At 58.8% G+C, this 21454-nt stretch overlaps 1 protein-coding gene across 7 annotated transcripts in view; it reads right to left on the bottom strand.

The window, feature by feature from the left end:
• Nucleotides 1-21212, bottom strand: part of PCGF3 (polycomb group ring finger 3) — a 34377-nt gene extending 13165 nt beyond the window's left edge. The window contains exons 1-7 of one of the 7 annotated variants that reach the window (XM_036227356.1): nucleotides 21041-21212; nucleotides 7014-7159; nucleotides 6560-6709; nucleotides 5849-6018; nucleotides 5253-5447; nucleotides 2572-2689; nucleotides 1508-1604 (exon numbers count right to left, since the gene is read on the bottom strand). In XM_036227356.1, the coding sequence (XP_036083249.1) occupies nucleotides 1508-1604; nucleotides 2572-2680 (206 nt within the window). In that variant the 5' untranslated portion in view covers nucleotides 2681-2689; nucleotides 5253-5447; nucleotides 5849-6018; ... (1 more) ...; nucleotides 7014-7159; nucleotides 21041-21212. Of the gene's footprint in view, nucleotides 1-1507; nucleotides 1605-2571; nucleotides 2690-5252; nucleotides 5448-5848; nucleotides 6019-6559; nucleotides 6710-7013; nucleotides 7160-19337; nucleotides 19586-21040 lie in introns of those variants that run through there. The other 6 variants (XM_036227357.1, XM_036227353.1, XM_016159256.2 and 3 more) reach the window with 6 other exon arrangements.
• Between the last annotated feature and the right edge of the window lie 242 nt (nucleotides 21213-21454).

Genomic DNA, 21454 nt, shown 5'->3' with positions numbered 1-21454 from the left:
CACTCACACGCGGCCTCTGGCAGGGCGACAGCCTGCACTGGAAGACGAGGCCTGGACACGTGAGCTCGGGTGTGCGCCACCGCCGCCCGGCACCTGGACGCCACAGGGCCCGTGCCCAGCCTGCAGCTGGAGGCCCTTCCTTGGGGCCGCCAGAGTCAGGGCAGGCGGCAAGGCCGCACGCGCATCGGGACACTCAGGGACACCGGGCAGCGCGGCGCGAGGCAGAGCGCAGAAGCAGGGACTGAAGCGCGGGGTTCCCGAGAGAGCCCGGGGCGGGCCTGGGCCCTCCACGCCGCCCTGGCCCGGCCACCGCACGGTTACCGCACCAAGAGGAGGCAAGGCCACCTCCCTGACCCGAGCCACAGACCCATTCCGTGTTGGCGCACGAGGCTGGGCCTCTGGCAACCCCCGCCGTGGCTGGCGGGCCCCACACTCCAAACGCAGCAGCGAGTGTCCACGGCGCGCTGCCTGCACGAAGCCCCACCGTGAACCGCCCTCAGGTCCGTCAGGAGAGCGAGAAAAGCCCCGCCCCAAGGCAGGGCCCGCGTGCTGCTAACGACTGGCACCCAGGACGTGTGCGGCGCTTCCCCGAAGCAGACGCACGAAGCGGAGGGCACGTCGGACCCTGACGCAGATGGGAAGCGCCACCTCACACAGCCTGGCCAGCTGGGCGACACAGGGAGACGCCGTGCTCACTGATGGCCGGGAGGAGGGCCTGGGGGCCCCTGGGAACCACCGCATGGCTAAGTGACACAGCGCCCAGGCGCCCCAAAGCGCGTGGGAAGGCACATACCAACGCCCCACCCCCGAAACGGCCGGGGCGGACGCCTGTGTGACAGTGCCGGGGGCTGCAGTGCGCCCCGCGAGGACGCCCGTCACAGAGCACTGTCAGTGGTGGGGCCACCGCTCCAATCACAGCCACCTTGGGCGCACACTGGGCCAGGACAAGGCACAGGACAGCACACGCCGGTCCCCTGTAGGAGGCTGGAAAACGGGCAGGCGCCGGCCGCACTGTGGGCCGGTGGTGGCCAGCCAGAGGTGGCCACGCAGTGTGCTGGCCTGGTGGAGCTTCTGTCGGGGGCTTCAGCTGAGCCTGTGTGAACCCTGCACACGTGCCACGCCGCCTGGCTGCAGGGTGCGCACGCGCCACTCTCCTGTCAAAACCTGTCTCAGTCCCACCAGTCTGCTCTCATGGGGCCCTGGGTGCCCCTAGACCCAGAAGGCATTGAAACCTTGGCCCAAGGGCCACAAGCAAGCGCCTCCTGCCTGCGTGGAAGCAATGCCGACTCTGCAGGGTCCTGTCTCGAGACACGCGGAGGTGGCATGCCAGCAGAGGGGCGGTCTGAGGGCCACTACGCTTCAGTGTGAACTGCAGCCAACTGAGCACAGAGCTGTGCGACCCGGGTAGCCCGAGGCCTCTCACACGACGTGTCCCGAGTGACGCAGGACCCTGGCAGGCCTCCCCACCGTGCAGCCACTGACGCGCAGGGCTGCCAGGCCCACTTACCCGATGTACTGCAGCGGGTGGCTCTGGTGGATGACGATCCTGCACGTGGGGCAGGTGTTGTTCTCCTCCAGGTACTTGACCAGGCAGCTCCGGCAGACTGCGTGCAAAGAACAGCGGCGTCAGAAAGCCAGCTCAGAATCGAGATGCTGACAACAGCCGTGGCTCAGCCCACCTAAGGCCACAGTGGGCGCCACATCCTGAGGCACTGCGAAGGGCGCCCGACAGTGCAGACTGCACGCTGCTCTCCCCGCTGTCCCCCTCGGTACGCTGGGGGCCCAGAGAGAAGAGCGGACAGTGAGGGGGAGGCGGCCCCGGGGCCGGGGCTGAGACTCCGGCAGGGCGCGCAGTCAGTCCACGTGTCCTCACCCCACGGGCCAACAGCTACAATGTTTGTCAGCCTAAAAGATCCCAAGATTTCCTTTGTACATCAAAACTGGAAAAAAGTCAGTGAAAACAAATAATCATGCCCGCTGATATCTAAAAATAATTAACTTTAAAATAAAAATTCCACAACTGGCAGATATTTCCTTGAGTGAAAAACAGAATCAAGTCACTGTACCACAGGCCTTCATTCCTTCCTAAAGGTGCTGCCTCTGGAACGTGCCACCCGCGTTCCAGGAGAGAGGGAGCTCAAAAAAGCGAACTCCAGGTCAGCGCCAGCTAACAGGCCATCGAAAATCGGACATGGGCTTGTCAGCTACGTGTGAGTGCTCGATCGCCAGACTCCTGTTTAAGAAGTTGAAGAAATTCATCTGGAAATTTTAAAAATAAGCCTTTCTGCCCACTAGACACATCATGTCATACCACAGTTACTAGTTTAGCTGTACTGTGGAACTAACTGAATTTTTCCTGTATTTAGCTTCCTTAAATGATACCTCTGTTAAAATGACCCACAGAATTTTTAATGTGAACTATTTTTTCTGATCTATCGTCTGCTTTATTTCTGCTTCTTTGTACTGCTTTGTGCTTGAGCTTAAAAGCTTTTGGTCAAAAAGAGCTGAGGTATCAAAGAGCACACGGCTAGAAACTGCTGAAGGCCACGTTCTAGAACATCCCGCACATACACGTATGCAGACACTCGGTCACCGTGGTCGCGTCAATGAGATACCCGCTGCACAGACGGCAGGTGATGTGGGCGTTTATGTCCCAGAGTTTAATCTTTCTGGTCAACATCTTTGGCTTCTGCAAGAGAAAAATGCACATTAATTACCATCTGAAATACTCCAGTACATTTCACCAAAGGTGCAGGTCCAACGCCAGTCAAGTTACAGCAGGTCCCTCCGGGAGGAGACTCAGCATGCAGAGGGCCCAGGCTGCACGGACTTCCCATCTGTGAGACATGGTGACAATCTCTGACCACCTCGTTGACCTCCTGGGGGACTGGGACTGTGTTGCCAAACACCCTAGGGGGGCAGCGCTTGGCCTGTCGGCGGCAGGGAGCACCCTGCAGACGCTCGGCCGCTGCCCCGTGCCACCCAGCACCAACCCGCCCCCGACCTCCTCCCCGCCCCGCTCAGGGCTCAGCAGAGGCCGGCCAGCAGGAGGCACAGGCCAGGGTGGTCTGAGATGTGGTGGGCAGAGGCCGGGGTCGGTGGCCTGAAGCCCTGACGAGGGCGCGGCCCCTGTCCCCCATGAGGCTGCCCAAGGGACACCAGTGAGGGCAGCGCTGGGCGAGTCTGAACCGGGAACAACGTCCTTCCCCGTGGAGCAGCAGAACGGTCTCAAGACGTGAGACCCCACCAGGTGGCACTCCGACAGGGGCCAAGGTTGAGAAGTGGCTGTCAGAGGGGCCGCCGCCAGGCGTGCCCCAAGTGAACGCGAGCAGGTTCCATGGCTAGTTCACCGTGACACCCAGACGTGCTCGCAGGGACCGTGAGAAACAGCAAACCGTGCACTGCGGACCGGCCGGCGCGGCTGCAGCCCCCGCTCCCTGTGCCAGGAGGACCCAGCCAGCCCCCGCCCGCCACAGCAGTCCTTGGCCAGACGAGGGGCGCACAGCAGCTCCGCCCCCCGGGCAGCATGGGAGCACCTGAGGCCCTCTGTTACCCCTGTCGCTTATCCCGCAGGACACTGGTGAAGCGCACGACACAGCGAGCCCCAACGCCTGTGCGCCGAAGTGCCGGCACGCCGCTGCCGCCTCGGGGTGGGAGCCGTCTGGCCGGCGGCCCCTTTCCGGAGCTGCCGCGGCCGTGACGCCTCTCCTGCCGGAGCGCAGGAGCGCAGGGCCGCCGCACCGCCTGAGCCCTGCGCAGTGGTCTCCCAGGAAGAAACACAGCCCCAAAGGTGTCCTCGTCCCACCGAACACCAGCGTGCTCCCGCACGTGACAAAAGGCCCTTGAGACGGCGGATGGTCATCACAGGGTCTTTCTAAAAAGGTGGCCAGAGGGTCACTCAGAGAGACCAGGACACGCCGTGCTGCCGGCCTGATGGCGGGGCCATGAACCAAGGATGCAGGCACCCCAGAAGCTGGAAAAGACTGAACAGGTTCTCCCCGGAGCCTCTGGAGGGAGTCGGCCCTGCGACACCTGGACTTGACCCCAGGAGACCCGTTCTGGACTCCTGACCTTTAGACCCGCCAGCACTCGTGTGCGGTGGCCACCTGGCTTGCGGTGATTTGCCACAGCAGCAGGACATCCGTGTGACGTAAATGCCTCACACAAAGCAGGGCTCTGTGAGCACCCGCCGAAGGGATGCTTCCACGGCAGGCACACCCAGAATCCCACACGGGGACAGCAGGACAGACGCTGTGGCCATCAGCACCGAGGGCCTGCAGGGCCACTGACGCACACGGCTGCGCGAGCAGAGCCGGCTTCGCCCAGTGGCCGCGGTGCACGTGGCTCAGGCTGCTGGCCGAAGACACCGTTCAACGCTTTTTAAAAAGGGAAAGAACGCAAACAGCCCAGAGGACTCTGGACGTTTCCATTTGGACGAGGTCCCGGAGAATGTGCCGGGCCCATCACTGGGCAGCACGGCGTGGGGGCCGAGCCAGGACCCAGAGGGCAGCGGCAATCTGGAGCTGATCGTCGCCCACACGCAATCCCACGAGAAGCAACCAGCCATCGGAACGAATTAACGTGCCAGCAAGTCGCCCGACTGACTTCCCTCTAACACTAAGTGTGCCTCTAAACCAGCACGAACACCCAAAGATTTTCATAGAAAGGACATGCGCAAGACACTTCTGGGTGCTCACTCCCTTCATCCCCTTCTTGGTCCCCACGGGAAAAGAGCCTGCAGCCCCCCACCGCCTAGGCGCGTCTGCGGGACAGGACCTGTTTGCTCTTAGCAGTGTTGCAGTAGAGCTGACGTGGAACTCAGTGGAACATTCCAACAGCGGCTCCCATATGCCGACCGGCCCTGCTACCCTAACTCCACAGGACATGGCCTTGCGTGGCAAAGCCACGCCAGCTGTGAGCCCATGAGAATCTGCACGTTGTCTTCCCCAGGCACTGGCAGAGCCCCAGCCAGGCACCTCTGACCTCCTGGGAAGTGGCTCGAGGAAGAAAGAGCAGCCCGACCGTGGGGAGAGGGACAGGAGAGCAAGCCTGAGAGGACAGACCCTAGGAACGTGCCCGAGCCAAGCAGAAAGCAGGCCGGTGCCCGCGGAGACATTCTCCTGGAAGTGTCCCTGAGGCTAAGGGGCAGTGTCCACTCGCTGGCCCTGCTGAGGGCTGTGCTGGGGTCTTCAGTTCACACACCTGCCATCAGAAACACGAGGACACGCTCGGCGCCATGCAAATGTTCTCACCACAGTGACACTCAGCCACGACGTTCCCTCGCCAGATGCCAAACTGCCACCGCACACCGAGCCGGAAACACACTCCTCCACCACACTGGCAAGATGAGGCCTCTGGGCCCTCTGCAGGTGTCAGCTTCTGTGCCCGGGTCCCCTTCACCAGGACTGGGGTTCACCACTCCTTAATGGGAGCAGGGTCTGCATTTCCTTTGGAGAACCGGGGTTCGTGGTCAGTGTGTATGGAGATGGTGCACAGACAACTGTGAATGCTGGTGAGTGTGGACTCACACACTCACGTTCCCGGCTCTCCTGGAGGGGCCCGGGAGTGACTGCTCCTTGCAGCCCCAGCCCCCCGAGGAATCAGGGTGCTTAGACACATGGCTGACCCAGGGCTGGGCTCAAAAGCATAAGGGACCCAGCTCGAGCACTCCCCTGGCCCACAATGGGCAGAGTATGTCACACACTGGGCCCAGATGGACCATCAGGATAAGCAGCAACTATTGCCAGGCAAACAAAACCAATCAGATCACAGTCTACAGAGTCACACAGAAGTCCATGAGCCCACACTGGGACAGACAAAGAAACAGGCAAGGGACATGCTTCCTCACAGCGTGTGAACTGACGAACGTGGAAGGCAGTGGGAAGTCACGCCTGTGACGATGACTGCAGGGATGATTCCCTCAGGAAGCGTTGTGGGCAGGACGGCTCATGGGGCGCAGGGTAGAGGGAGCCCACAGACGCCATGTGCTGAGTGACCGGGTGACAGCCAGGCAGGGACCTGAGGGATGACAGGCATGACTCTGGATGACACAGCACCCATGACGGGACTCCTGCTGAGCGGGCACCTCCGCGAAACACCGACAAGCCACCGTAACCGTCACAGTCACAAAAGGCCAGGGACGAGGGACAGGCGCCTGAATGCGGTGCCCAGCTGCGGGCCAGCCCGGGTCAGCCTGGAAAACAGGCCTCCTGCCCACTGACCACCACCCTGTCTGGAGACGAGACCCGCCTGCTCCCCGGGACGGGGCTGCGGCTCTGGCCGCGCTGGGACCTGCGCGCAGGGCACCGCCGCTGGCCACCCTCCTGCCCTCAGGCACACGAGGAGCTGCGCGCAGGACAGGCAAAGGCCCACCGTCATCAGCACTGGACGCCGGAGCACAGCGGGGAAGGTGGTGTGGAGCTGCCAGGCCGCTGCCCACCAGGCCGAGGCACCCTCCTCACCGCCTGTCTCGGTGACAGCAAATCCCAGCCCTTTGCTAAGGGCTGACCCCCGTGGCGGCCCGGGCCCCGGCAGGCGGGACTGGAGGGCCACGTCTCACCTCTAGATGCCTTAGGTCCCCTCCTTCCGCCCCCGCATGGGGCGCTCAGGCTCCCGCTCCGGTCCTGTGGCTCCCGGCCGGCCGCTCCGCGCTGCGCTCCGGGCCTTCACGTCTGCGCCTTCCTTTTGTCCCCTGCTCTTTTTCCATTTTCTAGCACAGAAATGGCACCTGTCATTTCATGTCACTTATGTGTGACACACCAAGTCCCATAATTAAGTTCTTTCTAGAATTTTTAGGTGAGTGCCATAAAGCCAACAGCAGAACAGTCGATCAAAACTATTAAGAGAAAATTTGAATTTACAGACATAATTGTGCCCTAATCCACCCTGGAGCTCGCAGAAACCACATCTGAAAGGAGCTGCAAGGAGCTGCACGCTTCGGCAGCCACACGGCAACTTCGGCCAGTTCGCATGCACCAGGAGGAAATGAGAACCAAACTTTGCACTGTGCTCACCTTACATGGCAGCCTGGGACCCGCCACTACATTTTGAAGCCTGTGGAGGCACGAGACGGGGTGCCACCCAGTCTGCTGCCCGGGACCTGTGTTCCCACACCAGCGGCTGTGGCCTTGCTCAGTCGACACGGCTGCTCGTCTACCTGCTTAAAACAACCAAAAGGAAAACAAGAGTAAACGACAGTGAAGAGCCAGGACGGACCAGCAAGACACAGGTGGGCCTCACCGAGGCTGGGGGCGGGTGGGGGTCAGGGAGGTGGGGAGGGCAAGGGGACAGAAGGGCTGTGTCGCTGCTGGGGCCCAAGAAGGCAGAAAGGAGGTCTGTAAAAGCTGGGGTGGCGATGCGTTTCAGGAGTGAGCTGGCAGGGGGCGGGGGCCTCAGGGCGGGGCAGGGGACAGCTAACTTCTGTGCAGAGTGCTATCCTGGGCCACTCGCCCTTCCACACAGGCTCCAAGCTGGGTTCTGCTTCTAGCGGGGGACATGGAGTTCATAGGAAATGGACAGCAGACCCACCAACAAGTACACTGTTTATGTCGGGACGAGGGAGGGGAGAGGGCGAGTGGAGGCAGCAGAAGGTGGTGGCGAGTCAGGTGGCACGAGGCCTCGGCAGGACCAGGCACTGAAGTCGGGGCCCCTAATACCACGTAAAGCGCCTGTGGGTTAGCAGCGGCGGTTCAATCCAGCTCGGGAACCACGGGCCCAACGAACAAGCGATGTCCATCTATATCTAGCCTGTACCATTTCTGCTCTTTATTAACCGGTCTTTAAACCTCACCTAACGTATGTTAAAAAAAAAAAAAAAAAGAAAAGAAAAAAGAAAGAAAGAGAGAGAGGGAAGGATGGACAGAAGGACTGAGGGGACTCCCCTGGTGAGCCGGTCACCCACGCCTGCCCTGGGTCAGGTGCCCAGGGCCTGCACACTAATGGAGGGCACAGGCAGCAAACAGCAAACGCGGTAAACAGGTAAGGGACGCACGTCGAGGGGGCGAACACTGCGGGAGCAGGGCGGGGGACAGGGCGGTCCGTGGGCATCGCACCGAGATGGGGACAGGCGAGTGATGATGAGGTAGAAATTTGTATGAAATTGATAAATTCCTAGAAAAATAACTCATCAGAACTGAGAAAGTAGAAACAGAAAACCTGGAAAGTTCTGTAACCATGAAGGGAGCTGCCTGAGTCGTCCCAGCAAACGTGGGCTCAGAGTCCCAAGGGCGGCTACCCTGACCGTCCTGGGAGCAATCCCAATTTCTCAGAGAAGCAAAGGCACAGCGTTTTCCGACTCGCTTCACGAGGGCATGTCACACACACACACACACACACACACGGCCAGAACGGGAGGGAAATCGCGAGCAAACCTGGCACGTGTGAAATAGGACTGTGCTTTTCAAACTAGATTTATCTCTGGGGAACGAGGGGTTAATATAGGAAATACATGCAATTTGTGACAAAAGATGAAAGGACAAAAACAATAAGATCTTCTTGCAAATGTAGAGAAATAATTTTATAAAATTCACTACCCATTCCTGCTTTTTAACACAGCATAGCAGATCAAACATTGAAAGAAATGTCCTCACCCCAGCGAAGGTCCCTGTTTAACAGACCCTAATGCAAACGTCCACGCCTGACGTTCCAGGCGGCTTGATCCACAGGAGCCACATGCAAACAGCCAGTGCCACCGAGGTGAGAGGACAGAGTGGGTCCCGCCCTCCACTAGGTCTCTGGGGGAGAGGGACCCTTCTCCGACTTGAGTTCGACGCCCTCTCACTAACTCTTAATTTATCACAATTTCCTAATTTGCAGCACTTCAAATGGAATTTTTAAATGGGAAAACAAAGATCCCAAACAGAACTTGGTCCGTATTGATAAAATGCCTCACTCAGTCCTACGTCTTTCGCAGCCTGAGGCAGAAAGATGATCCAACTGAACTGGACAACATGCTGTTCTCATTAAAATAAACTATGAAGTCGTGCGATGGGGCCTGAAGTAGAGAGGGTTTCGGGCGGGCGCCTGGTGTTCACACAGAAACACTGCTGTGTCAGAGCCACGTCTGTCCCGACCCCACTGGCCAAGGCTGACTGGAAGGGTTAAATGTCGCAGACCTGCTGCATGTTGGTCACCAAACAGTCCGGCATGTTTTTCACTACACATAGCCACGTATACGTATAAATAAAAAATAAGTTCATCAACACGTGGACTGAAAACCCTCCTGAACGCCATGCCTAGACATGTGCAGACAATGTGCAGTGTGGTTCCGTGGCAAACCACCCCCGTGACACATGCTGGGCCTCTTACAGCTGCCCAGATGACAGCGTCACGTGCCAGCAGCCAGGGCTGTGAATTCAGAGGGCTCCGGAAGCTGCATTCGACTCCCGGCCTTGCCCCACATGCCTACTCGGATGCTGTGCTGCAAGCCGCACTCTGACCACGTCCCTGTCCTCGCCCCCTCCCCCCCACTCCTGGCGCTGCACCTGGATGCCCTGGGTGGCCGGAGCCCAGCCCACAGCTGGCTAGACAGAAGTCGTGACCCTGTGGACCTTCTATGGAGCCCGCCCTAACCAGCGCACGCCCGACCCTTTGCTTTGCTGTGGCCACAGAGTGATCGAGCGGTCTCCCCGGAGGGCCCCCCTACACAGACACTGCTCGGTGGCCTTGTCTCTCCCAGTCATCCACCCCCCGCCCCCGTGAGCCCGGCACTCACACAGCACCAGCTTCCACACCCCCACAGCTGGTCTGCCTGAACATCCTCCTGCTTCCCGAGGGCTCTGACCCTTCCAGCAAGCCCCTTGCATTCTAGAATCGTCCACATGTTCCTCTTCTGAGTGCAGAGGGAGCACCAGCAGCTCCTTCACAGGACCGTCGTAACTCTCACCCTCATCCCTCCCACCTTCCATCCCCCTACTCCAAAAAATTACCTTGACCAGACCCTGGTGAGGAGGACAATATCAACATCACCAATCCTCAAAGCCACTTGTCTCCCCTGCCCCCACTGAGCCCCCAGATCTGACTCCTAGGGGGATGTGGCGGCTCAGACACAGGCCCTGACAGCAATCCAGCAGTCCGTGTGGCTGGAGCCTTCCCAAGGGCACAGATGACGCTCCATCATGTCTTCTGGGCACAGCCGGGCCTCAGGCATTTGCGCCTGCGTGAAGAGGCCCTGCCCGTGTCCACTCTCCTTGGACCACCCACGCCAGCCTCCTCGCCCTCCTCTACACAGGCCCTCTGCTGTCTGGGACACCCCCACCTTCCGACTGCCACACACTGCCTGGGGGGCAGCCCTCCGCCCCGAAGGGCCCACACCATCCACCGCTTTCCTTCGTGTTTACCCTGGGTCTGTTCCGCAGCATAGAAGAACACGCATGTTAAACACGGTTTGGAAAGAAAAGGGTGACCCGAGGAACAAACCCCACCATGCTGATCACCAAAGCTAGCCCTGTTTATAGCGTGGTGCGTGTCCCCCGGGTGTACGCCAAGGACATTGACACACACCTCTAGACTGCCTTCTTACTGACATGCGGTCCTCGGGCTGCACGATGCACCACCACACACCTGCTACCACTGCTGAGCGACGTGGGCGTCCCCCCCATTGGCACAACAGCTGGCTCCACAGTTCAGGGTCTGAGATCATGGCCGCTGCTGTCCGTGTTACGTCCTTACTCAGAGACGCAGTGCACAGGCCACTTCAGTGACCAGAAAGCCCCTTCTAGAAGTGTCTCCTTGGGGACAGCCCCCCAGCAGCCTAACTCCTACTCAACCGTTGCCTGGGGAGCCCACAGCGGAAAGCAAGCCCACACCTAGTAGTCACATTTCTTTCGTTAACCAAAATAAGTTTTCTACATATTTTTAAATTAGTTTTGCAAAGTTGCATTTTCCTAGAAAATAGTTCATTAAATTTACTGGTGCAAAATCATTCATAGTTATCTTGACGACCTTTATGCAACAGCCTTACTGGGGGACATGTGACAAATAATAAATGCGCATATTTAAAGGGGACCACTTAGTAAGCGTTGGCATTAAACGAGGAAATGACCACTACGAGCGAGACGAGGACCCAATCTGCCCTGGCACCAGCAGGAAGCGCCCTGTCCTGGACACTGTACAGCTGGGGTCACATGGCATGTGCTGGCCCCGTCTGGCTCCCACCACTCAGTGCTGCTGTTTTGGAATTTTCCCACGTTGTCGTGTGTGAACACCTCGTTCTTTTTATTTTGAGTGGCGTCCACTGCGACTGTGCTGCCCACTCACCAGCAGATGGACACTCGGGTTCTTTCCTTTGGGGCTGTCAGGAATAAGGCTACGAACATTTGCAGACATGTCTTTGTACTGACAAATGCTCTGCAGTCAGTCAATGCCCACCAGGGCAGTCGCACATGGCTGTACGACTTATCAGACTACCAACCTGCTCACCACCCCCCACCCCCAGGGGTCATTCTCCCCTTCCTCCTTCCTCTGCCACCATCCTTGCCCCACCTCTATCCCTTCTTCCCCATAATACCACGTGCTGTTGGCCAGAATTCTGTGTCCACGGCCATGTCCCAGACAATGCCACAGCTCCTGTCTGAAGAGCGACTCGGCCCAGGGCAGGCCTCCCCGCACCCTCTCTCACCACTAATTCACTCCCAGCGGACACATCCGAGCAACACTGAGGAAAGCGAATCAGACATGTCCTTCCTCAGTGCGACCCGAGAGTGGCGGGCAGTGACTCCCGAAGAGCCGCATCCACACCAGGGCCCACCCACATCGGCTCCAGCCTCGCCGGTCTCTCAGCTGCGCGTGCTATTCTTGCTGGCCTGGCTCGTCTTCAGGGAAGTGGGCTGGCTCCTGGGCAGCCATCAGAGAGACCCTGAGCCTCCTGCACGGGCCGCCGGAAGCCTGGGTCTGAAGCTGGTCGCTTCCTGTCCCCTGCCCTGTCGCCATCTTCTTGTGCTATGTCCTGCCCACTCACCCCCCTAGTAGGGGCCAGGCCACATCCTTGTCGCTGGACACCGTGTCTGGCAGAGCTCCCTCCCTGAAGTGGACACTGTCACGTCAGCAGGAGGTGTCCCTGCCTTCTCCCAGGTACTCTGGCACACCTAGTCCTGCCGATTCCCACACAGAAACCACCAAGCTGCTGGTCTGCACCCCAGGCCCAAAGACCTTTCGCAAACCAGTCTGCGGCGACTGTGCACATGCAACGTCCAGAGTCACCCTTCCCTGGGTGGTGCTGAGAGGGGCCACCGCCTGCCGGGTTAGATCAGCTCCTCCCCCTCCCCCCCCCCCACCCCCGGGCGACTCGAGGAGCAAGGCCGGGCGGCTTCTGTGGGCGGCACCCACGGCAGCACGCAGGAAGAGCCTGCCTTCCCCCAGCTAGTCCCCGGGGCCTCTGCTCTGCGGCCTCCGGGGCTCACAGCACCTGCTAACCTGCTCTCACGCTCACTGGCCACTCTGTCCCGTCCTGCTCACCAGTGGAACCCCATCACCTGTAGTGGCACCTGGCACATGGCGGGACCCAACAGATAGGAGGCCTGCCTGGAAACAAAATGGCCGCCAGGCTCCGCACAGGCCAAACAGCAAGCACTAGCCACCGCTTCATCGAGGTAACAGGACTGTGTCATGAATGCTCCCGTCTGAGACACTGAAGTCAAGTCAAGACGACAATAAGAAAAAACTTCAAATTTACTTCTATGTGGTTATGTCTCACTATGAAAGCTTTCAAAAATAACAATAACTACATAAAAATGCTTTGAAGTTAGATTCTCGAAAAGGCTTATGACTCCAAAGACAGCGAGAGTCCTCCCTCCCCCTCTCCCTACCTAGGGCCTGATGCCCCAGGGCAGCCCCTCCTCAGGTCACCCCGCTCTCAGCACGCTGCCCGGGGACCCAGAGCGCCGCGCTGGGGGGCCTGGGGCCTGGGCCTCGCCTCCCCGGCCCTGCTCAGGGTCTCCCAGCCCGGCCTCACACCCAGAGCTATCCCTCTGCTGTCGCTGGGCGCCCGAGGGGCACACGACGCGACCCGGCCACGTGCTGGGTGAACGAGCGAGCCCACTCGCCAACAGGGCCCAGACTGCTGGCCAGCTGCACCGCCGCGCTCCCTCCCAATTTCCACGGCTGAAAGCAAGGATCCGTGAGGGCGCCGTGACCCGAGATCAGGGCGCCCACGCCACAGGCGGCGCCTCCGCCTCCCACCGCGGCCGCCGGACGGCCGCCGCCTCGTCCCGCGGGGGCCGCAGCGCAGGGCTCGGTCTGGGCGAAACGCACCCCCGCTCCTCCTTCCTCGCCCTGGACGCAGCTCAAGCTGCTGGCGTCCCCGTCAAGAATCGGGGCGACCATGCCCCCCCACCCGCCCGGCTCCCCACGCCGCGGCCCGGAGCCGTCCGACGCCTCAGAGCCCGAGGCCGGGGGCACCTGCCTCGCGCCCCCCAGGCCGCCGACCCGCCGCCGTCCCCGGACCCCGCGCCCGACACCTGCACGTGCTCGGAGGGCCGCGCCGCCCGCCTCACCGCTGTCCTTGAATGTCCGCGACCCAGCGACGCGCGCACGTCGGCACGCACGTCGGCACGCACGTACGTCGGCACACACGCGCGCGCTGCGTCACCAGGCCGCCTCCCGGAACGCGGAACCCACGCGGTCCCTGCCTCCCCGCCCCGCGTCAGCCGTGTTGGGCGGAATGACAGAGGTGAGAGGATCTGCCCGGGCAGGAGCAGAGCCCCAACGCCCCACCAACAGGGGCCGGAAAGGCACTGGCGGGGCACGCGGCTCGCCACGCCGCCCTCGCCACTGTCTGCAGGCGACACTCTGGGACCCCGAGGCACACGCGCGACCCTGAGCAGTGAGCGGAACGGCCCTGTCTAACCAGGCTCAGCACGCCGAGGGCGCAATAAGGGCCCTGACGGTTCTGCAAGGTGGTCCCCACGTCGGACCAGAAAGCAGACATCAGGCAGAATTCTCGTTAGCACGACTGAATTCTCGGGTCAAAGAAGCAATTCGTTCCAAGTTCTGAGGAAAAATGACCTCAACGCAGAATTCTGTGTCCACTCGAACTACGAGCCAAGTGCGAGCGGGAGCCACGGCACTCTCAGAGGTCTCCGGAAACGTGCTCGCTCACTCAGAAATGCCTGCTGGGCACCTTTCCTGTGCCACGCGTGCTCGCGTGTGCTCATGGAGCTCCCGGTCCCGCTGTGGCCGGACATGACGAACTCGTCAGCCGAGAGTGGCGGGCGTGCTGAAGAAAGCACAGCAAGGCAGAGCACAGAGGCCCGGTGGGGAGACGAGGAGGGCAGAGGCTCAGGTGCCATCCTTGAGAACTTGGAACATGAGACAGTAACGTCAGGCAATGTAGGGAAAAGGAGAGGTGAAATTAGAACTTAGGCACGGAACAGACCACAGTTAAATAATCACACTGGTCTTCAACTTGGAGTCAACCTTCGGAGAAGCATGAAAAACATGCCATGAAAGGGGCTGCTGGACCCCGTGAGTCTGCTGGTCGAGCCCTGCAGACAAGCGCCTCCATGAGAAAGGCTGACTTACACGGAAGCACAGCCAGCAGGCTCGCCAGAGCCCGAAAAGCACTGGGTTTCAGAACTGCACTGGACCCATGACTCCTTGCTCCGTCTTCTTCCCCCTTTTGATCAGGATTGCTGGCCTCTGCTGTCCCTTGCCTGTCCAGCTGTGCTCAGGAGCTAGAAAGGCAACCTGTCTCTCCAGGTTGACAGGTGCCCAGGAGCTGCACCTCAACGATCACAGTGACCAAATGGTCACTGAGGGGCTGAGAGGCTGAACCAATCTGATGTTTCAGTGGGACAAAACCCTGGGGAACTTGGAAGGGTGGGGCAGGTGTGTTGGGGGATACGGCAGAGGGCTCCAGGACTCCAGGCCCCAGTGTACCACACCTCCACCCTTGTGCACCTAGCTACTGCTGCAAAGGGGCTTTTGAAGATCTCATTAAGGTCCCGAATCAACAGACCTTAAAACAGGGCGAGCAAGTCACTGGTAGCCTAACCAAGTCACATGGTCTTTCACAGCAGAGTTTCCGCTAGCTGGTGACAGAACGGCGTGCTATGTCAGATGCCCCCAGCCCAAACAGCAAAGAACTGAGGGGCTTCTAAGAGCCGAGAGCAGTCCCCACGCTCGGAGGAGGACTGGAGTCCCAGACAAGAGCCACAGCCCAGCGGATGTGCCATTTCAGCCTCTGTGACCCTGAACAGAGGAGCCAGCCGCACTGTGCTGGCCTTCCGACCCGGAACTAGGACTGAGTGCATGTCTTTTTAAGCTACCAAGTTTGTGGCAATTTGTTAGGTAGCAATAAAAACATGAATACAATAGTACTTAGAAAAATGGCAGCCATTATCAGAAGAGCCAGTTTCCCAAGCACAGAAGACAGAGCGGCCACCAACGCTGGCAACACTTTTGTTAGGCAACCACTCTCCCAATCCTGGAGACGAGACAGGCTGGTCAGCAAGTGGCAGACACCGGACCCCTGTAGTACGGGCTGAATTTGGCCCCCCAAATTCATGTGCTGAGTTGAAGCCCTACTCCCCATCTCTAAACACAGGCCTTTGGGAGGCAGTGAGGTTTAGATTTGCCTGGGTGGAGCACACAGTGAGAAGGCGGCCATGTGGTCCGCAGGCCAGGAAGCGGGTGCGCACAAGGAACCAAACCGACCGGCACCTTGATCTTGGACTTCAGTCTCCCGCAAGTGTGCGAAAGGCGTGCCCGCTGTTTAAACCAGCCAGCTGACATTTGGCTACAGCACCTGTGCTGACGGATACACCGCTCTTCTGATTTCTGCCCATTTTCTTCACCAGGCTGCCTTTAATGGAAGACCAGGGGAATGAACTGCCTTTAGCTGGTGCCATCTCTAAGGTGAAAAGGGCAGTCACTTTACTTGACAGCAAAAGTCATATTTCCATTAACAATTTCAAACGCTGCCTCCCCACGACCTTTTGAGAAGGTCCGCTAAAAGCACCCAAGGCAGGAGTGGGTCTCGCCAAGCGCCTGGGGATGCGAAGTGGCCTGCAGACGCCACTGCATCAGGAATGGCGCAGAGGGCCCTGCGACTCGCCCATGTGCAGAAGACAGGGTTACCCTCCAGGCCAAGGGCACGACTCCTGGGCTCCCTGACGGTCTGCACACCCTGGGATTCGATCCAGCCCACAGGGCCCTGGGGCCCGCAGCTCCAGAGGTGTGGCCAGCAGCAGCGACCCAAGTAATGCTGAAGCTCAATGGCATGTCCCTAAAGGGCACGGCGTGAAACACTCGACAGCCCCTGTGAAGCGGTCTGCCAAACCCTGCGCCTGACCCAGCCTCTCCCTTGCTCCCTCCAAGCCAAGGCATAGCCAGGGGACGACACGCGCAGGCGCACGGCGCAGTGAGCGAAGGGGCAGGACATGGGGGGGTGGGGGCTCGAAAAGCAGATGCCGGGGGTCAGTGGGGAGCCTAAAATGAAAAGTCTCGAAGGGCGCACGGCCCGCTGTGCCATGCCGGGAACCCGCCTTCGCCTGGCAAGTGGAAGACGTTCCTGAGATGGCTGGGCAGGTTTGGCAACGGACGGGATTTAGCTAATATGTGAAGTTAGTGCCCACTCCCAGGCGTGACGACGGCACTGCCATTGTGTGGTGACCACGCTGTTCCTAGGACCTGCGTGCTCCGAGTGGCTCAAGGGCTGCGGCTGGTTGTCTGCAGACACTTCCAGGTGATTCAGCAACAATGAACATGCAGTAAGGAAAGAGATGAAGCCAGTGTGGTGAAACTGTCACTGGCTAGGGGCAGGGGGTAGGGGTGCTCCCTGTGAAATTCTTTCAGCTTTTCTCCACCACGCTTTTTCTCCTCCAAATAAAACTGGGGTAAAAAAGTATACTGAAATCATGTGAAAGAAAAAAAAGGAAAGGTAACCCTCCTCTTCCCCTCACTTCCCAGTTGTACCGGTATCTGTGCCTTGCCTGCCACGTGCCCGCCCTCCATGCTCACACCTGTGCCCACGCCTGTGCCTACCCCCCGTGCCCACACCCATGCCTCCTCAGCAGGCACAATGCCTTCAGAACAGGGCCAGGAAAGGCATCCATGAAGATTTCAGTCAGTCTGTGTTGAGCAACCAGCCAGGCCCCACTGAGAATCAGAAGACGTAGCAGCCGACAAGACCACCACAGGACCCCAAGTTAGCAGGGGGCTTCAAGGCCGTCTGACAGCTCTCTATTCGCATATTTCTTTCTAAACATCTGGAATCTACTGTTAATGTAGCAAAGTCCAACAAATATTGACATATTTACAAAAACATCCAATTAACCTCTATATTAGAAGTTCTCTTCAAAAAACCAATCACCCTAACAATTAGTTTTTAAGAGCTATATTTTCTAATGTGTTTTAGTTCTCATCAATGAAGTTCTGCTTAATTCGATGGACAGTCTGAAAAGGCACCTCAGCAAGACGCACCCCTTAGCCCTCTCGGCATGTCTCAGTGTCCTAACAGCGCTCTGTCGTTTTGTCCTTCACATGATTCAGTTCCGCAGGGAGAAACTTGACAGACCAGAAAGCACAGCCTTGTTATTTTCAAAGGTCTCGCTTTTCCAAATCTAATGATAATCAGCTTGTAGACTAAAGAACAGCTCCATTTTTTGAAGCACAACCAATTGTGCACCTTTTTTGCAACAGTAACAGCAAATATCAGAAGGGTAATAAGAAACTATTCTCAAACTTCAGCATATTTCGAAAGTAAGAGAAAAGTGCATTCTCAAGCTCAAGTTCGATTCCGCCACCAACCAAAGTTCCAAGTGAAATAACAAACCCTGTCATTTAAAAAAGAGCAGCACTACAGACCAAAACCAACCTCGCTTTCTCGTCTAAACCCAAACGCTTCAACAGGTAATCCCGACCACAGCAAAGGGCCCTGCCTCATGCTAGCAGGGCGGAACCTTGGCGGGTCCAGAGAGAGCAGGGCAGCAGGAAGGGAAGCCTCCCTTGGGTGGGGCTCCTGGGACAAGTCCTTCAGGGAGACCTCTTTCAGTGGGTCCCCTTCACAGCCCTGTGCTACAGACCCTGGCCCAGAATGCCAAAAAGAGGCACAGCACCGGAGCCCAGGCACACGGCGGGCACACGGGTTCTGGGAGCATCGCTTCCTTACAAGAGTCAAGTATCCCAAACAGTTCTGGATCTCACACCTTTAAAAAACTTCTTACAAAGGTCAGTATATAATTTCTGGAACAAAATCATTGGCAGCTACCAAAGAAGTCTACGTTACTGACACATACCCTTACAATTTAATTTGCAGGGGCTACAGGTTAATTCCTAAAAATCTTTCCTACTTGCAATTTATCTTCCCTCCTGTGTAAGCGCCAAGTAGCAAATAAGTTTGTCACTGTGGTGACATCAGAGGTAACTATACAACTAAAAAGACAACTGAACTCCACATACAGTTCTGTTAACTCACCTACAGGTACTTTTCAGGGACAGGCCCTAATTACCGAAGCCATTAAGATAGCCCCAGTGGCCCATGCCCCTTCCCAGTACACACGCCCCTCAACTGTGGGCTAGGCCTGGCGATTGGTTCTAACAAGAAGAATATGGCAAAAGGGATGAATGTCACTGCCAGGATGAGGTCATGAAGACCGGCCGTCTGGCTACCTCTGAGCTGCCCTGTGGAGAGCCCCACGTAGAAGGGCTCTCCCGCGTGCACAGGGACTGACACCTCACAGGTGAGCCTGGAAGCTGGCCCAGGGTGGAGCCTTCACACAGGACTCCGGCCCCATCGGCAGCCTGGCTGCAGCCCGTGAGACCCCGAGCAGAGGACCTGGACTGGCCGTGCCCAGATGCCTGACCCACAGAAACTGGGGGATAACAGCTCATGTTTTTTTAAGGCACTAAATTTTGGGCTTATTTGTTGGACAACAATGTGTAAATGATACAACCACCCAGCATGCTCATACCTTTAAAAATCCAAAAATTAGACTCTAAGGGGCCTAACCAAACTGAAAGGCCAGTTTCACAAGTCTTTCCCAAAACTTCACAAAGCAAAGTACTTTTTGTAAAGTGCATAAAGAGTCGGAAGCAGCACTGAGTGAGAAGTGTGGTTACATTTGGCAAATAAAGGGACGACTACCCGAGGACTCCATCTGGTTAGGATTTGGCCCTACGAGACGTTAAACTGAACTCCTACGGCTTTCTCCTACGTAACCAAGAGAGATCGTGGCACAAAATGAAACACTGACTAGCTCAAGTATTTCTCTCGGGGGTCCACACAGCTCAGAGTTTTAGATTTATACCTCAGCCTGCGGCCCAACTCCTGGAGAAGTCTGCAAGCCTGACATCAATTCTAAAAGTGCTCCTGCCTTTCACTTGTTCATTCCCACACTCACGCTTGCGTCTCGCTGACCTCGTGCCAGGCAGCCCGTTCTGGGAGCCCTGCGTCCTCACGCTCCTCTGGCGGCACCTCACTGGGCACACCTGGAACCCGGCCCAGCCACGCAGCAGCACATGCCACATCCCACTTCTTCATAACCAATTCGGAATTACAGAAAAACAGGCAAGTTCTCGATGCAAGTCCGAGGTAAAGATTTCAGAGAAGCAAAGGCCCCATCCCAAGGTCCTTTAGTGTCTTCCTGTCCTGGAGTGGAGAAGGGGCCTGAGTCACTCACCTGACATGCACCCTCACCTGTTCCCACTTTCCTGCACCAGGCCCACACTTCCGGCCTGGACCCCACCCTGCCTAGAACCTCCCCGACACTGAAAACGTCTCCAGACTTAGGAAGCAGGGCACACCTATGCGACTTTGAGAATGGGGCTTGTCTGGTGACACCACCAGAGGGGGGGCAACAGCAGCAGTTGAAGGTGCCAGACACCGAGCACAGGACCAAGGGGAGAAGAGAGCAGGAGACAGTTTTCCGGGTCTGCTGGCCTGGGAGCCAGTGTGGACTAGGAGTCCCCTTGAATCCCCAACCCTGCCTCACATCTGCCTCCAGGTTCGCCCAGTGGCATCTGCTGGAGGTAGGAAGGTCTGTGAGACTGACCCTGGTGCTCACGTTAGGGTGACTATGGGCCTCTTGGAAGGGGGGATGCACCTGTGGGCTAGGTGACCAGGATTCCTGGTGTCCCAAAGCCTTCATAGTGGTGGGGGAGGAGTCCAGTTGAGTGGGCTGGGGAGATTCCGGGCCCCTCTGGATCCTGCCCCAGGGACCAAACTCCTTGGGGGCCTACCTTGGGTCCCAGCATTCCTCACAGTCCACTCTTACGGGCTGGGCACTTCTCTACCCCTTGTTCAGGAGTCCTGGTGTCCCTGAAGACCTGTCTCCAAGTTCCAGCTCTTACCAGGGACCTGGCCTTCCAAGAGCCTACCCTCCCTCACAGTCCTGCCCCAACACTGCCACCCTCTGAAGAGACCTACGCAGGGTCCTGGTCATCCCTGAAGCCTGGCTCATGGAGCGTGCCCTGCCTCATGGCACAGTCTCAGGGTCCCAGCCCTTCCTAGTGGGTTTACCCACAAGTCCCGATCTTTCCATGGGCCTGTCCCAGGGTCCAGCCTTCCCAGTTGAGCCATCCCAGGGTCCTGGCCCTCCCTGTTTCCTGACCCGTCCTGAGGTCCAACCCTCCTCAGTGACAGGACTCAGGGTCTGACCAGCCTTGGGGTCTCAACTCTCCTTGGCGACCTGTAGTAGTTTTGGACCCTACTCGATGACCCTTCCCAGCGTTGGACGCTCCTCAGTGACCTGTCTCAGGGTCCAGCGGTTTCTGGTCCCTGCCTGGTGGTGGGTGCTGGGGTCGGGTCCTGCCCGGTGGCTTGTCCTGGGATCCGGTACTCCCTGGTCCCTCCTCGGTGACCCATTGCAGGGTCTGGCCCTCCCGGTGACCGGTTCGGAGGTCTGGTCCTCCCTTGTGGTCCGTCCCAGGGTCCCGACCTCCCTGGGGCCCACTGAGCGGTGGCGTGGCTCCGCGGCCCGGGAGGACGAGGGGTGCAGGGGCACCGGCCGGGGTTCGGAGCCTCCCGGGCCCGGAGACAGGCCGAGGCCGCGGCCTGAAGAGCGGGCGCCGCGGACCAGGACGCGCGGGGGGCGGACTCACTGACCTGCCGTCTCGGCTGCGGACGAGCGGGGCGCACGCGGGGGCAGCGCCGGAAGGGGGAGGGGGCGCCGCTCCCTCCGGGTCCCCCCCAAGAGCAGGAGAAAAATCCCGTCCGGAGTTTAAAACAAAGAGGCGGAAATGCCCGAGCGGAGCCGAACGCCGAGTCGGGGGCGCCGCACTTGGAGCATGCGCGTTGCGCGGCCCGGCTCCCACCCCGCAGCCGGGCGGGGGCGGGGCCTCGCGGTTGGGGGCGGGGCGTAATCGGAGGGCGCAGGCGCGTTCGGCCAGGGCACCCGCCGGGACGTCTGGAGAGCGGAGGGCTCTAGGGGCGGGGCCTGGGACGGGATGTGGTCAGAGAGTGTGGGTGGAGACCGAAAGGGACGTGGACAGGAGGAGTGTCGGGTCCGGGCTCTGCTGA

Source organism: Rousettus aegyptiacus, unplaced genomic scaffold (assembly GCF_014176215.1).
Source record: "Rousettus aegyptiacus isolate mRouAeg1 unplaced genomic scaffold, mRouAeg1.p scaffold_m13_p_10, whole genome shotgun sequence".
Classification (NCBI taxonomy): Eukaryota; Metazoa; Chordata; class Mammalia; order Chiroptera; family Pteropodidae; genus Rousettus; species Rousettus aegyptiacus.
Note: the sequence above shows the minus strand (reverse complement) of the source record. Positions and strands in the feature narration are given on the sequence as shown.